This window comes from Epinephelus lanceolatus, chromosome 21 (genome assembly GCF_041903045.1).
Source record: "Epinephelus lanceolatus isolate andai-2023 chromosome 21, ASM4190304v1, whole genome shotgun sequence".
Lineage (NCBI taxonomy): Eukaryota > Metazoa > Chordata > Actinopteri > Perciformes > Serranidae > Epinephelus > Epinephelus lanceolatus.
The window spans coordinates 27174181-27190956 of NC_135754.1; the positions used below are offsets into that span (position 1 = coordinate 27174181).

The 16776-nt window shown below is 41.2% G+C and overlaps 1 protein-coding gene across 1 annotated transcript in view; it reads left to right on the forward strand.

The window, feature by feature from the left end:
• LOC117247126 (proteasome activator complex subunit 4B-like) overlaps positions 1–16776 on the forward strand; it is a 60571-nt gene that overhangs the window by 1567 nt on the left and 42228 nt on the right. Inside the window, exons 2-7 of the mRNA XM_033611399.2 lie at positions 3009–3149; positions 9893–10009; positions 13372–13416; positions 13650–13799; positions 14503–14566; positions 16628–16702. Coding sequence (XP_033467290.2) covers positions 3009–3149; positions 9893–10009; positions 13372–13416; positions 13650–13799; positions 14503–14566; positions 16628–16702 — 592 coding nt within the window. The remainder of the gene's footprint in view (positions 1–3008; positions 3150–9892; positions 10010–13371; positions 13417–13649; positions 13800–14502; positions 14567–16627; positions 16703–16776) is intronic.

Genomic DNA, 16776 nt, shown 5'->3' on the forward strand with positions numbered 1-16776 from the left:
TGAGACATGCTTTCTGGCCACCAGATGGCGCTATTTTCACCGTCTTTAGAAATTGGAATTGCTGCTGAGGCTGTCAGATGATAGACTTTATTTATTATTTTATTATTATCCACTTTGCTTTGCTTCAACCGATGACCACCAAAATTTGGTTCACCTTTCCTGAATTTCATCAAAATCCTTTCAGAACTTTTTGAGTTATTTTGCAGACAAACAAACAGACAAACAGACCAATGCCGGCGAAAACATAACCTCCTTGACAGAGGTAATAAAGAAGTTTTTCAGCATAAAAAAATTATGTTTCTTTAATGAATGTGTTTTAGTCAGTTGACAACTTATTTTAAGACGCTGGTCAAAATCAAAAACATTTTGACATTTTTGAGTAGAATGGAATTGAAATAAGTTAGAATATCAAATTTTCGATAAATATTAAATTGGCTCAATTTAATTAAATTTTGCAAGGTCAAAGCAAATCATGTTGGTTTCACTAAACTAATTGAGTTTGTCAGATTATAAAAAACCCATGGGATTGACTCAAAAATGCCAGAGTTGGGACTACTTAAAAAGATGCATGCATATTGTTATCATAATCTTTTAAAGCTGAACCAGTTGCTTATTTTTTGAGTGCATAAATTACAAAGAAAAGCAGCAAATTCTCATGTTTAAGAAGCTCAACCGACAAATGTTTGACATTTTAGCTCGAAAAATTACTGTGACAATTAATCTCTTACAAAAATTAAAAAAACAATTGATTAATAGTCTTAAATTTGACTTTGTGAGGTCTTAATTGCTACAAACATTCTTCTAGTTCAGTGGTTCCCTACTGGTTCAGCCACAGGGTCCAGAATTCTCCTTAATCATTAGTTCAAGGTCCACACAGTTTAATATGTTCAGCATCATATTTGTGTTTGGCCATATCCTGGAGTTAGTGTGCTGCCTCTGTCAAGTTGCTGTTCGTTAGTCGCTCATTTCACAGCAGGAAACAGCACCTCAAAATAAAGGCTTGGTTCCAGAAATTCACTATACTTCAAAATAAAGTGTGTTTTTAACAAACTTGAAATGTTCGCAAGTCACTTGCGGTCCATTCCATTCAGAATGGACCCAGAGTCCAGCTCTTTTGTGTTGAAGTCCACATTCCTGATGTTGCCAATCTTTACACCAACTACTGGACCCAGTTCTTAATACTTGGGATAACATACATATACAGAATCTACCTTTATACCTGTAGCCTAATGCCTGAGAACAAAAGATGATTTGTCCCAAAAGTCTTAAATTTGGATAAAAAAGAACTTTCTCTTATTTATCTTATCTTAAAACACATTCAAGTATCTGATACCTTTTGACACCCCATTCGTAATGATGGTCTATACTGTCACAGTTTATTTAGATTCTGAATGTGGTTTTTGAAGTTATTTTATCAGATTGACTGCAATCAGCCCAACGATATCACACCTCACAGCTTCACAAACATATCACAATCACTTTAACACTTTCGTTTACATTGTACAGTGTGTCAGTATTTCCTTACATGTGGCCACAGGTATAATAAATGTTAATTTTAAAAACCAAATATTCCATTTTAGGTCTATTACACCTTAAGAAAAGGGCAGTTAATTGCCAAATATATCCTCATCATAGCAAAGAGGAGACTGCAAGGAATACTTTGCCAACAAAATTATCATTTTTATATCAATAACTTAACATGTGTTTCATTGAATTGTTTTTCCTATAATAATACATATTGATTCATTGATTGATTGGGGACATTGTTCACAACAGCAAAACTATATCAAAACATCTGTTTACAAACTCTCACACAATTTGTGAAATATAATCCAAGTCTTATTTATACAACTGTGTGTGCAGTGCTTCCCAAACACATGTTCCTGGCGACTAATTTCCCTGTCGACTAAATGAAAATTTTAATTAGTCGACTAGTCTATAAAAAGGTCTCGCCACGGTGTATTCAGGCTCATCATGTTCCATTAACTTCCTTTACCAAAGTTAAGTGGAAGCATATCTTGCAAGGTCATTGTCATGCTATGTTATCTTCTCAGACCGGGCGGGATCACAGCGTCTAAGGGTGAACTATGTCAAATTGGTCTGAGTGTGGCCTGCACATCTAGCAGCAGCAGCCGTCGTTCCATGCAGGTTAACATCCAAATGCTTGAGTTGAATGTGGTTGTGCATTGCTCCAGTCGAGTGATTATATGCCAGTGTTTTCCGACACAGCCTGCATGCTACCTTGTTTTCATTTTCTAGAGTACTGCCAAACCGCGCTGGCTTTACGAGAGGATGTCCCTCCAATTTTCCACTGTGCTGTATTAAAACTCTAATTGGTTTAACTGACTAATATTTCTGGTGCAGACTAACGAGGGAGCGCACGTTTAATCGTTTAAGTGACTAATCACGCATATCCCTAGTATACAAACAGTCTCAAACACGGATGTAGTGTGCTTGGGCAGGACAAAGAATGTTTGCCTTTTTTGGATTGCCCCGTCACCATGGAGGCATGCGAGGAAAACAAAATTTCCTCCACAAATTCAAGTTAACACGTGATCAGTAATTAATATACAACATCTTCTAAGTTTACTGGAATTTGTCTGCTCGGTATCAACTTTATTTACCCCTTAGCTAACTAGAAAGGTCCAATTCAGACACAATATCTGTTCTGCAAGGGAGTTCTGTACAAGATGGGCAACAAAATAAACATTTCATATACAAGTACAACTGTGGACGGATGACATCACAAAAAAAGATACCAGAATACAACAACAGACAGAAAACATACAGGAATTAGAGGCTAAAAAGAATCATGGCAAATTAGACTGCTTGTTAAAGGCATTAAGATTATTTTCAGAGTCAATTAGGTTATTCTCATGTTGAGACACTGGGCTGCTGAAGTACTGCACTGATGTACTTACTGTACTTTGAGGATATGGGTCAGCCATGTGAAGCAGGAAGTGATCAGCAGCTCACTGACAGTGACATGTCCTAACCCCTGTCCTCAGGTTTCTGAAGCTGTATGGCCGCAGGTTCAGCAAAGAGGACCACATTCTCTTCATCAAGCTGCTCTATGAGTTGGTGACGCTGCCGAACCTGGAGCCTTACATGATGCAGAGCTACGCCAGGCTGCTCATTCAGCTTCTCAAGTGGGTGTGACACAAACACAGACATAACAGTGATCTAGCTTTATTTGTATAGCACCTATCTTATCAAGGTTACAGAGTGCTTCAAAAATGCATGAGAATAAAACAATAAAAATGTGGTAAAATGATAAGAACTAAGAAAAACAGTGTATAGAAAAGCAAACACAACAAAGGTAGAGAATTCCAGAGTCTAGGGATGGCAAAAGGCCCATCACTTTTGGTCACCAGCTTTGACCGAGGGACAACTAGGACAAAGGTAGGCTTTAGGATCTCAGGTTACGACTTGGCGCATAGGAAGTTCGAGGCCTAGTAAAATAACCAGGGGCCAAACCATGTCAAGCCTTGACATTAAAAGAATCCTAGAGTTCACAACCAATGAAGGGAGGCAAGAATTGGGGGGATGTGGGACCTACAATCGGTCCTGGTCACTAGCACTAGCTGAAGCCACTGAGTATTTACTAATGCCAACCACACACTTAAGTCTGACACCTTCTCACATCTGAAGACAGTGTGAGTTTTTAATCACATACCATAAGATTTTGTAAAGACTTGGGATCTCGCAGGGTCACTATTTTCAAGACGACAACTAGATTCCTTGAGATTATTTCCCATCCTGCTCCTGATGGAAAATATTACACCAAACTCTCTTTAAGAAATACGAAATATACACAATTACATATCTGCAAAAGCACATAACTCTAGACACACCAGATATAAGGCACTTTATGTCAACAGTATTCTTGTTAATTTGGCATTAATATAATCTTCACATTGTTTTTGCGTTTCAATTCGCTATTAGCCTCTGTTGGTTAGCTGCAGTGTTTTAGTAGAAGGAGACCGTGGGGGGACCGTGAGTTTCAAAAATTAAGATTTCTGAATAAAATAAGTGCTGGTTGGCTGACTAAATGCACGCCAAATTAAACACAGTTTGCACCACTACTCCACCAGCTTCTCCTCCTTTCCCACAGTCCAAGAGAACCGAGACTTGTCCACCTCCCCGGAGTACCCGCCATGATTACTCTTTAGCCGGTTTGCGGCTTCTTGTTTGGTGTTGGAGAGAGCGCAGCTATTGGTTGTTGACATGTCATTAAATTTGTATGAGCCAAGACTGAAAACTAACAAGTAGATCGGAGTATCATCAGCATAAGGGCGGGGTCACACATGAGCGAAATAAACATTGGCTAATGTTCCCCTCCTGTTTACTTCCATTCACTGTGAGCAAAAGGGCAAATAAAAGATTTGCTTCTGGTGGCAAATTTGCAACTGAGGTAAACTCTAACTAGCAATGTTGCAGCCTCAACCAATAGAAAAGAAGTATGTCTGGAGGAAACATTGATTGTTGCCTTGTTTTAACAGCAAATACTGTATGATAATGGTCATGAAAATTACAAACTGCCCCACATCAGAGATGCTGCCTGAGTCAAAAGACAGGCATGGAACCTAAGAAAATTAAACCAATACCAATAACATCATATTTCACGGTATTTATCAGCAAGCTGACCAACATTTGCTAGCAAGATAGCTTACCGTGTGCATCAAATCCCAGGGATCATCTCAAATCAGGGACAAGATGTGGAGGTCAGACATCTGGATGGAGTGTGGAGAACTGCAGCTCTTTTATATTGATAAAAGAAGCCAGTTGAGGTGGTTAAAGCATCTGATCTGAACGCCTTCCTGTGGACCCCGAGGCAGACCCAGATCATGAGGGACTGCATATCCCATCTGGCCTGGGAATGCCTCGGGATCCCTCAGGAGGAGTTGGAGGACGTAGCTGGGGAGAAGCATGTTTGGGTAGCTTGCTGCAGGCTGGATGGATGGGTTATAGTATGAAGTACAAGGCAGTAAAATAACTACATAACTCATAAAACATGACATGAACTAAAGTCAGTATAACAGACAATGACAGTCGAACATCTTTTTTATAGCAATGAGAGCTTTTGAACGTAGAAAGCTGTGGCCTCTCTTTCCCTTTTGTATCCTTACTATAATGAGATCAGAGAGCAGCCCGACTGGTACACATCACTGTGCTACAAGTAGTAGGCTGCACCAATGTCAAGTCCCATGACGTGTTAAAGTGGATTTTTCACTTACCTCACTGCCATTTGGATTGCTGCCATTTGGAGCTTTAGACAACCTGCAGACTCGAGAAAGAAAAACAAAAGCAATTTAGCAAGCACTCAGAGAGCAGGTACCTCAGTGAAGGCAATCCTCTGAATGTGTTATTTTAATTATAGAAAGGCATCTGCTGCATCATAATGAACACAGTGGTAGATATTCATTCAAGTAAGCACATTTAGAGAATTCATATGAAAAGAGCAACAATTTCAAAAGAGCTCAATTTCAAAATTTAAGTGCAAAATGCTGCTGGCAACCCTGAAGTTTTAACAGATGGTTAATTTCGATGGACAATAATAAAAGCCGAATGCCGTCCAATTTTGAGATTTTGTCTTTGTTGATGGAGTGAAAATTAAAAAGGCAGCTTAGACTGATTTTTGGGCAATAGTAATATAACTTCCATGTATGTTTTGTAGTGGTAACAAAAACACATGACGAACATAGAAATAGTCTTTGGACGTAGTATTGAACTTTCCATTCAAATGAATTTTGGCAGATGTATCGTAGTAAAGCTACTGGATTTTGGATACAAAGTCCTCTACCACCCAAACTGGTCTGCAGTCCAACGCGATTGTGCAAGGGAGTTAGTTAGTTGGTCACAGGTAGACTTACTCACTTTGAACGCCTGGTCGAGTGTGGCTTGGCGAGGCTGGCTGCTAGTGCTAGCTTCAGAGACTTTGCTAGCTCAGACCTCTGGGTTCGCTGCTACATGCTTTGCGTTGAGGTGATATTTCAGGCCTGAAGTACTCCAATGGTACGGGAATCCCTGCAGTTCTTTCTGGGCGTTTTTTTTTTTAAAAAGTAAATGTTCCATTCACAGGGCCGAGCAGCGTCGTCTTGTCTTGGGGGTCACTAGATGATAAATGTGATATAGGAAAGAAGAAAAACAAAGCTCGTTTGTATTTCTTTTGTCCTTTACTCTGTTTAAAAAAATGGATAATTTGACATTTAAAGGTGTCAAACTGTTACTTAAACATAACTATCTTGTCTGATTTTGGTAGAACCGTTTTAAACTTGTAAGTGACATAGGGCCACAGCTATATGTCTGTTTAGGAAGGAGCAACATGCCAAAAAGATGGAAGTTTTTTAGGGAGTCTTCCTCCCCTCAAACTTGTGTTTTTCTTATGTTTATGTCCCCTAAAATGTCTAACTTTGACTATACTGACTTGTATCCATACAAAGTTTGTCACTAGAGAGATGCTTTCACATTCCTCTGCTGAAGGGGACAATGTCTGTACACTTCCCTAAAATCTGCCAGACAAGCTAGATGAGGAACATCACTAGAGAGAACAAGTAGGTATAGCAACAGCTGGAGCAGCTATGTGACCCGATCACCAGCTACATGATTTGCCCACTATACCTTCACATTTAGTCCCCTTTGCCTCTTTGGTACAGAACTGGAAGCCGTGAAGAAAATACCAAGTTAGCATTTATTCATTCATTTATTTTAAGTAACTGCTTATCCTAGGACACAGTTGCAGGGGGGCTGGAGCCTATTACAGCTGATGTTGAGCAAGACGCGGGGTACACCCTGGACAGGTCACCAGACTATCACAGGACTGACAGACAACCATTCACGCTCACATTCACACCTACGGACAATTTAGAGTCACCAATTAACCTAATCTGTCCGCAGTCTCCATCCAGCGCCACTAAAGTTATGTTTTACACAAGGACAGCACACTAGTTCGGTTAATAGCGAATTGCGACTAATAAGCTCAAATGACCAGCCATCTGTATGTAGACTAACTTAGTTTGACACTTATCTTAAAATTGGGCAAATACTTTTAAACTAAGCTGCTGGCTGATGCAAACAGTCTCTCCTCTCTCTACCAGCACTAAATGTTACCTGCACAGAGTGAATCACATCAGCAGAGAGGGAGCAGGACAGAGGACAGGAGGACAGAGGACAGAGGACAGGAGGACTGACTGATATAAACTAAACTTCACTCATTATTGTGATGTCAGGAATATTATTTATATAGTGACTTTGCTGTTGTAAAAAATACTGTTGCTGCTCTGGAAACAACAATATGTTCTATTTAAAATATTCACTGATCCTGTTCTGAATTTATTCTTTCTATAATTAATATATTTTCTAAAAAGCAATTTATTTAGCAATGAAAAATAACCCATAAGAGTACCACTAAAGTACCTAATCGATAAGGAATATCGATAAAAGCAGTTCCATCGATAGAATCTTAACGATACCCATCCCTAGTCAGGATACTCCTTGCCATCATAGTGCCCTAATATTTGCATTTACATCGCTTCGCCAGAAACATGTCCCAAAAAGGGGTTTTGGGCCCCCTGAGACCAAATGGCCCCGAGTTGGGGGTGCTTGTGATGGCCCGAGGTATCCACCTTATTCCTAGCCCCCATGATACAGTACCTTGCATGAAATATGGGTGCAACTTCCAGTTGAACCAAAACCGGTGATTTCCAATGACAACAGTTTGTTTACAGTGCTCTACTCTTCTCTCCAAGAGTAACTGGGAAATAAAACGTGCACCTGTTATAGCTCTGACATCACTGACAGCCATCTCAAAGCACTTTTTTTCCTTTTCAACCAAGCATGCTAGCAATTAGCTTGCCTTGCTCCGTTAAAATATTTTTAACTTTAACACGGCCCGAGCTAGCTTAAGGTCAACATCTGCTCCTTCTAAAGATGATTTATGATTTCTGACGACTTTTTAAGAGATACTAGCACATTCGGCAAACATTTAACATAATTCAGTATTAACTGTAGCTCCATGTAAAGTGAATAAATGTGATGACAGTTTACACGTCTTATTAACGTCTGATTCATTAAAAACTGTTCTGAGCAAAACATGGAGCTGAATTTAGCAGCAGACTTCAGTAATAGTAATATAAAGTAGGAGTAAAAGAAATAATAATAATAATAATTTTGGCATTCATTGTTTATATGATATAAAGGAAGTACGGTAAATCAGTAACACATTCTCAGCCCTAATGACTAAATACATATGTCAAGGTTTGTTGTACTGATGTTGAGTGACGGACCTGTCAGTCTACGTGTCATTCTCTTCTGCTAATTCCGATTTTATACTTTTGCGCTATGTCTGGTGAAACTCTTGTGGTTTTATTTCTCATGTCAATGGTACCTTTGGCAACATTAGCGGTTAGCCACCAAGAGTAGCCACTGGGACTAACCACAGACAGTCTATGGGACTAACTAGCTTACTGATACTTCTGCTATTTCACTGAAAGTTGCGCCCATAATCATTTCTACAGTAGGGCCCTCAGGATTAAGGTGGATATAGTATAGTACTTGTGACACCACAAATTCAAAGAAATCCTGACGGCTCGTTTAAAGGCACAGTTTCTGAATACAAACTGTGAGCATTTTTCTGTGGACTGAGCGTTTTGATACTTTGACTGTGTTTATTTTGCACCTATTCCTGTTTTTCTTTTTTAAAAAAGACAAAAAAATCGGACTTCTCCCAAATAAATAGGTCAGTACAGTGAGTACGGTGCTGGAGTAAATGTATTTAGTTACACACCTACACACGGTAATAAGGACAGTAAAGTATGTTTGCCTAACAGTACATTCATTAGTTTTTAAGCTCTGACCTACATCGTAACTCCCTGCTTTTGTCCCTCAAATCAGATCAGTCACTACTCAAGTGACTGCAGGATATTCTCTAAGATGGTCACATTCATCACGTCCCATTTGTCTCCAGTTGTTTCCACGATTTTCACATCCATCACAAAACAACCTCTTAATGTAGATGTCATTTGTCTTAGTGTTTTCCATTAGATGAAAAGAGAAAGATCTGGGCTAACCGTATATTAAGTACCAGGTCTCACAGCTGAGAGATGAATTTGATACTCAACATCACGCATCAGGTCTCCGTTGGCTTCTCCTTTTTTTTTTCACCGTCATTTCCCCGATTGTCTCTTCTTTCCTTCATTTTTCAAGTCTCCCCAATGAGAGTCTGTTAAATGAATGAGAGAGGAGACGACAAGAGGAATGTGAGGCCTTGGAAATTGTGCATATTCTTCAGTGCGGGGACTCTCAACCTTTCTGTGGGGTTTATTCCTATAGAAATTGTGATTTTTACAAAGTAATAGAGTACAAAGGACGCAGTGTGAAAGTTTCTCAGGAGGATTAAAACTCCTGCTCTGCTTTAAAGCTTATAAAGCACTCATCAGTTAGTGTGCAATTTAAAAGCTTAACGGGGTGTTTGAAAAATCAGGAATCATTACAAAAAGGTAACTGCGCTGCGTGGTCTTCATTTTTCTCTATGGAGTCTCTTATAGGAGGGTTGTACTGTATTTTCTACCAGCCGAGTCTACACCTGCAAATTACTAATGTCTGCAGCTGTCAGTCCAGTTATGCTTTAATGAACACAAAGAATCACAGCGCTGTGTTTGCAGACATGTCTGGAAGTTGGCAGTCATCATGTCGAGTGCAGCCCGATAGGTAGTGACTCATTTTCCCACGATTACAGACTCTTTTCAGACACCCTGTAGTTTCTCACTTCAATGGAACAGTATTACCATCATTTTGTCTTGACTGGGGTTTTAATATCAAAGAGTCTGACTCGAGACCTGCAAAAATCCTCATAAACAGTCAGTAATTGGCTTCTTTTTTTTTTTTCAAACAGGAAGAAGGAACTGCTGTCAAGGGATGACCTGCAGTTGCCATGGCGACCACTTTATGATCTGTACGAGAGGGTCGTCTACTCCAAAACCGAGCACCTTGGACTCATCTGGTTTCCCAAGTATGAAGTTTTTCCTTTTACGCTGACCTCTTGTCAGAAGTAATGTGCTAAATATGAAGCTACTGCCAGCAGCCGGCTAACTTAGCCTGGCATAAGACAGGAAACAAGAGGAACAGTTGCCTGGCTCTTTCCAAAGGTGACGAAAACCACTTAAGCGAGGGTTTACCCCAAAATCCAAATTACATATATTTCCTCTTATCTGTAGTGCTATTTACCAGTTGAGATTGTTTTGGTGTGAGATGCCGAGTGTTGGAGATATCGGCCGTAGAGATATCTGCCTTCTCTGAAATATAACAGCATTAGATGGAAAAACTCAACAGCAATGTCTCTTTCCAGAAATCATGATCTGGTTACTCAAGATAATCCACAGACCTTGTTGTGAACAGTTTCATGTAGGAACTATTTTCTATCTAGCAAACTACACCCACCAATATCTTCATGCAGGAGGAAGCGTGCATCTACTCATGGAGGAGAGTCTCGTGACAGTGTGAGATGCAAATATTAATGGTGTCCTCCTCAGCTGAGATACATTAGCCAGCTCAGTGGTGCTAGGTGAGCTAGCAGTAAATGCATGGTTCCTTCTGTGTGGTGATACGGTTGGCAGCTGCAGTTTGGTAGAAAAGAAATAGCTCTTACATGAATTTTTTGGGGCTTTGAGCACCACAAGCCGAGTATAATCTAGTTCCATTATATTGGATAGAAGGCAGACATCTCGACTACGACTGATACCTCCAACATTCGGCAACTCACACCAAAACAATCTAGACTGATTAACAATGTATTTTTGATTTTGTGGGTAACTGTACCTTTAGCTGAGCATTTCCACCAAAAATACATTGGTTCAAAAACTGAAAAGTTGGTTCCCAGCTAGAGCCAAAAAAACTGCAGGTTTTCCTTAACCTGAAGCCTGAATCGCGACGACAGTGGACCACAGTGGACGTGACATATTCTACAGGTTCGAAAGAAAGAATGGAGAAGGCAACAATAGAGACGTTCAAGCCCCGTTTCCACCAAACACTTTCTGTATGGTACCTCTGGAACCAAAAGTAACCCTTCAGACATGGTACCTAGACCCTAGTGTTTCAACTGCTAACAGTACTCTTACCAGCCACAACTCAGGCCTGAGCAGAGTGACCGTCCCCTACTGACCAATCAACAGATTGCAGTGTTCACAGCTCCACCTTTTAGTACCAGATCTGTGTGCTAGGTACCCCAACAGAGGGGGGACCAAAAATGGGGACGGTACAGAACGGTTCCATTGGTACCATCTACAACTTTCTGCAGGGGAAACGGAAAAAAAGCGTACCGAAGTGAACCGTACTGCTCGATGGAAATGGGGCTTTTGAGTCTGCTGGCTACTGGCTGTAGCTTCATATTTACCCCACAGACACAACAGTGGTATCAATAATCACAAGCAGATAGGCGTATTATTTGTATCAGTAAAGCTCTGTTACAATTCTAGTCCAAACCCTAAACTGACAAAGTTAACCTCTTTCCTGTCACTGGGGTGACTGCGAGGCAGCAAGGGAAGAGCACAAACACAGACAGTCGAGGCAGACAGAGACAGCTGAATGAGTTATTGACAAAAGTGATTCAAAAGCTCACGAGCATGGGTAGAAAGTCCAAACAGCAGCAACTGATAATCCACAGGTAACCAAAACAGGGCAGAAAGGCACAGAGACAGGTTTCAGGACACAGCGACATTGACAAGCTGGAAACTGACTGGGAGAAGAGGCTCATATATGTGCTGTGGGGCTGATGAGGGAAAGTGGAAACAGGTGAGTTAGAGTCAGGTGACTGGGAGGCAGGTGACTTGGACCAGTGGGAAGTCCTGAGGGCGTGTGGTGGGCAGGAGGAGAATGGCATGTCTGGGGAGTTGGAGGAAAGAACATGGCCTGGGGAAAGTGAGCCGGGGCTAGAGCAGCGATCGTCAACTGGTGGCCTGCGGGCCACGTCTGGCCTGCCAAAGCTTTCCATCCAGCCCGCAGAATATTAATTGATTCAGAAAATGTGAGGAGGAAAAATGCATTACAGTATAAAGGATGTCTAGAATTCTTTTCTTACTACATTAAAGCAAGGAATGATTTACCAACCCACAATATGTGCCTTTGACTTGCGGGTACTTAAGATGTTTTAAATCCATCTTTCAGCTCATTATCAGTAGTGATAATAATCTACAGCATCTGGGTCACCTCTAAAGCTCAGTCTATTGTCTCCGACTCTCAACAACCTGTCCATGTTGAGTTTCAGATGCTTCCATTAGGGCGAAGGTTTTGCCTCCCTGATCGTCCTTTGTCACGTGGAACTGAAATGAAAAAAGGAATATCGGAGCAACCTCTAGCTCACCTTGTAGTGTGCGCAGCATCACAGGCTTGATTTCAACCCACAGCCCTTTGCTGCATGTCATTCCCCCTCTCCACCTTTCCCATTTATCTTCAGTTGCACTTTCAATTAAAAGCAAAATGCTTACCAGTCACAAAAGGGAAGGTTGTCACACTGAGAATGGTTGCTTGCGCCCACCCTCCATTATCTCATTTCCTCTCATAAAGGATGGACCAGTGTATCCTATGCTAAAGGAAGTGTTTCAGCACCTTTCCTAAGCATTCTGAGAATTAAGATGGCTGCCACTGCAATACTTGTGGCTAATTTCACTTAGTTTAAACCTTCCTGTGCAAAACAGACAGTTCGAGACAGGGACAGAGCTCCAGGCTTGGAAAAACGAACAAACGACAGTCCTCCTGACAGTTTCCTAAAGAACTTAGAGAATAGTTTATGTCAAATAGTGCTGGAACCATTCGTCAACTGTTATGGGCTTTCAACCAGAAGGGACCCTGAATCCTAACCCTCGCGACTGATCCAGTGCAGCTCCCCCGTGGTCAGCTCCATTTAATAAATAATGTTCAAGAACAGTAAATTATCAAGCAAAGATACAAAACAGTCTCTGTTTTCTGAAATATTACATGTAGGGTTTCCATCTTTTCTTGCTCCAAATCTACTATGTTACTTTTATTTATTTAATCTTTATTTAACCAGGAAGTCCTACTGAGATTGAAAATCTCTTTTATAAGAGAAACCTGGCCGAGGTAGCAGCCAGTCAAAACACATCAAAACCACTGTTGGTCAGACAATAAAGGGAATTTTTAGATGTTACCTCGGGCTTTCATGGTCACTATTTTCTGACATTTTACTGACTTTATAAGAATAATTAAAAAAAAAATAAGCAAAAGACTAATTAGTGATGAAATTAGTCTTTTAGTTTTTTAAATCCTGGGTGGGGGCGTGTGGATCTCACAAAATAGTAAAAGCAGGATTCCTTCACAAACATACACTCACACATACCTCCTCTCTCTGCTTGTTTGCAGCTCAGTGGACCACATTTTGAAGGCTTTGATCAAAAGCTGCAGACTGTAAGTCTCATCCTCTGTGATCATGTAATTTGTGCACCGGATAATGCGTTGCTTTGATCTCCAGTTGAGCTGTGTGCTGTAGATCAATGTGTGTATTTGTATCTCCACTCTGTCTTTGCTTGTCTGCATCTATTTGTGCTCATGTCTGTCCTCGCTCGGTGTGTGTGTGTGTGTGTGTGTGTGTGTGTGTGTGTGTGTGTGTGTGTGTGTGTGTTTTTTTGTGAATTTCCCAGGTATTTCCCCGCGTCGTCCACCAAGGAGATGCTGGATGAGTGGCGCCCCCTGCTGTGCGTGTTTGACATGGTCATGCAGAAGGCCGTCAGCAACATGGAGCTGTTCCTGCCCACCATAATGCCCCCAGAGGAGCACAGCCAGAGCTTCCTGTAAGTGGGCCAACTTGAACGGCTCTGTTTAGGAACAAGATCACATGCCAAGTGCAGCTTGTCTCGGCCAGAGCTAACACAAAGGGTGTATAAAGTTTGAAATGTACCCTTTGTTTATTTATAGAACAATCTCTGCCAGCAGGGAAAAAGGTAAAATATGTTGCATTAATTGCCATTTTTGGTCCTGAGATGGAAAGTCTAATTTGGTTGGATCTTATGACCATGCATCGCCTCAGGCATGTCATGAATAATCCCCTTTCTCAGGCTCTGCAAGCGTTTACACCTCTGCACCTGGGAGAGTCAATAAATAATGTTTTTTTTAGCATGACCAGTGCTTCCCCCTCTCCTTGTTTTGCTATTATTTTGCTGCCTTGGAAAACCTTTGCCCCTCTCTCTCTCTGCACCCTCCATGGTGGTGTTCCAGCTACCAAGCCTCTTCACAGCGTTCACCGCATTCTTCAGTGTGTTCGCTCTTTCGCAAGCTATTTGTCTGGATTTACTCTTGGATTCATCAGCAGTTTCCGCACAGTTTCCACAATACATCATCTTTAATACTCTATTTTTCCGCTTCAGTTTTTCTCTCACTGCTCCAGGATCAACCAGGGAGGGAGCGAGTTTATATTTTGGGGAATTGGAGATAGATGAGGGGAATTCTACTTCAGGTGTGTGTGTGAATATAATGTCTTTTTGTGTGTGTTCTCAGGTTGTGGTTTGAGGAATTGATGAATCTTTGGTTGTCAGTGCAGAATCAGCCAAGCTGGGAAGGGGTGAGAAGCGCGCGCACACACACACACACACACACACACACACACACACACACACGCATACACACATGGTTGGATTACTGAACGGGTCTACCATACACAGACCTCAGGGGGCCTCCCTGGTCTCCACCTGCAAAATGTCACTCAAATTAACATGTGCCAACTGGGAAGAGACTCAAAATGACCACAAAGAGCTACACAGCAACTGCAAAGAGATACAACATAACTACAAAAAGGGGCAAAACAACCATAAATACCTCCTTTCCACCAAATTAGCTCTGCTTCTTGAACTGGTTGTCTTCAGATCTTGTTACCTTGGCACTATCCAGTCAACCAGCCTGTGTTTCCACCAGTTTTGATCAGAACCAGTTATCAAGGATGCATCATCAACAAAGGGCATTTTGAGCTTTTGTTCTAATATTTTTTATCCAAAGGCAAGCATGGATCAATGATGAGACCACTGCACACTCTTTTTTCTTGATGACTTCTCACTTAAGCCCCGTTTCCACTGAACAGTATGGTTTGGTTCAGTTCAGCACGCGTTTCCACTGTGAAAAGTTGTGGATGGTACCAATGGAACGGTTCCTTACCGTCCCCATTTTTGGTCCCCCCTCTGTTGGGGTACCTAGCACACAGATCAGGTACTAAAAGGTGGAGCTGTGAACACTGCAGTCTGTTGATTGGTCAATACTCTGCTCAGAGTGACCGTCCTCACTCTGCTGGTTTTGAGGCTCATGTAACCACTGTTCATACTGTGGAGAGTTTTATTAGTAAACTATAAAATGAAAGGATGTTTTGCTGCCTCTTGCAGCAGCTGGAGTCTGAGAAAACAATAACTTAATTCACGGTGACGACATGAATCCATCAACACACCTTAAATTTCACTGTGACAACTTTGACCATCACTTTAGTTTTTATATGACATACACTTTTAGTAATGAGTGGATCCTCAAGTGTTTATATATATTCATTTTGACCAGGTTACATGACCTGCATATATTCTAATCCTCACTCTGAGAAAAAAAGCATTGCAGAGTGTTGTTCCTGTGGGCTCCAGCAACACTAAACCCCTGAGCTTGCCTGAGAAGGACTAAATGCACAAACACACTATTTTTAAATATCCCATCTAGGTACCATGTCTGAAGGGTTTGGTTGGAAACAGGGCCATCCTCTCTTTCCAACCTGTAGAATATGACACGCCCACTGACGTCATCGCAGTTCAGGCTTCAGGTTAAGATAAAAAAAACTGCTATTTTTTTGGTTCTAGCTGGGAACCAACTTTTCAGTTTCCGAACCAATCTATTTTTGGTTGAAATGCTCTGAATGGTTCAAAATTAGGTGCAGGAACTGCATCAGAACCCATTTCCTGTTGGTGGGACAGAGTAAAGAAAATTACCTCAAAAAGACATGAAACGACTACAAAAAGCTGCAAAACAACAAAATAAATAAGCAAAGCCACCACAAAGTCCAAGTGTCCTGCTCCTGTTTAAGGGAGGTGGTGGGACTTTTTGCATAACTGTTTCCAGGGGCCGACTGTCTCATAGTCCGCCAATGTATACACACACAATATTTCTGGTATTTTTCTTTTTATTTGACACCTAGTTCACTTCTGGAAGTTAAAGTCTTTGTTCAAACTTAAATGAAGTTGAAATGAATGAGAATTCCACCTCTCAAATTTCTGTGTAAATCTGCCACAGCAAGTGGTGGATTTTTCAAAAACATTTTCAAATGATTGAGCGATGACTCATGTAGCTCTCCAGTTTCCTAAATATGGATGGAGTAATTTGGAATGACACACATTTCCTGACGACGATGATTGAAATGTTGAAATGTTGTTGAAGCATTGGTCGGTTTTCACTCGGCATGCAGATAAGATTTTCCATTTGTGGCTCTGCTCTGCTTTCATGCAGCCTCCTGGCCTGAAGTGGCCTGGCTGCACGCACTTCCTTCAACATCCTTTTTTTTTTTTTAGAGTGGCTATATTTAATTCTTGGAATGACGGCCTTCACTTCTGGGAATGTTCTTTGTACTTGCAGTAATTGTTTGCCTGATGTTGTTTTGCAGCACCTAGTGAACCTGTTTGCTCGCCTCGCCAACGATAACATCGGCTACGTGGACTGGACCCCTTATATTCCCACAGTGAGTCATTAGGAGGATTATGTGGATGTAAAGTGTGTCTGTTAAGGTATTTTATTGGGGACCGCTGGGCCTTG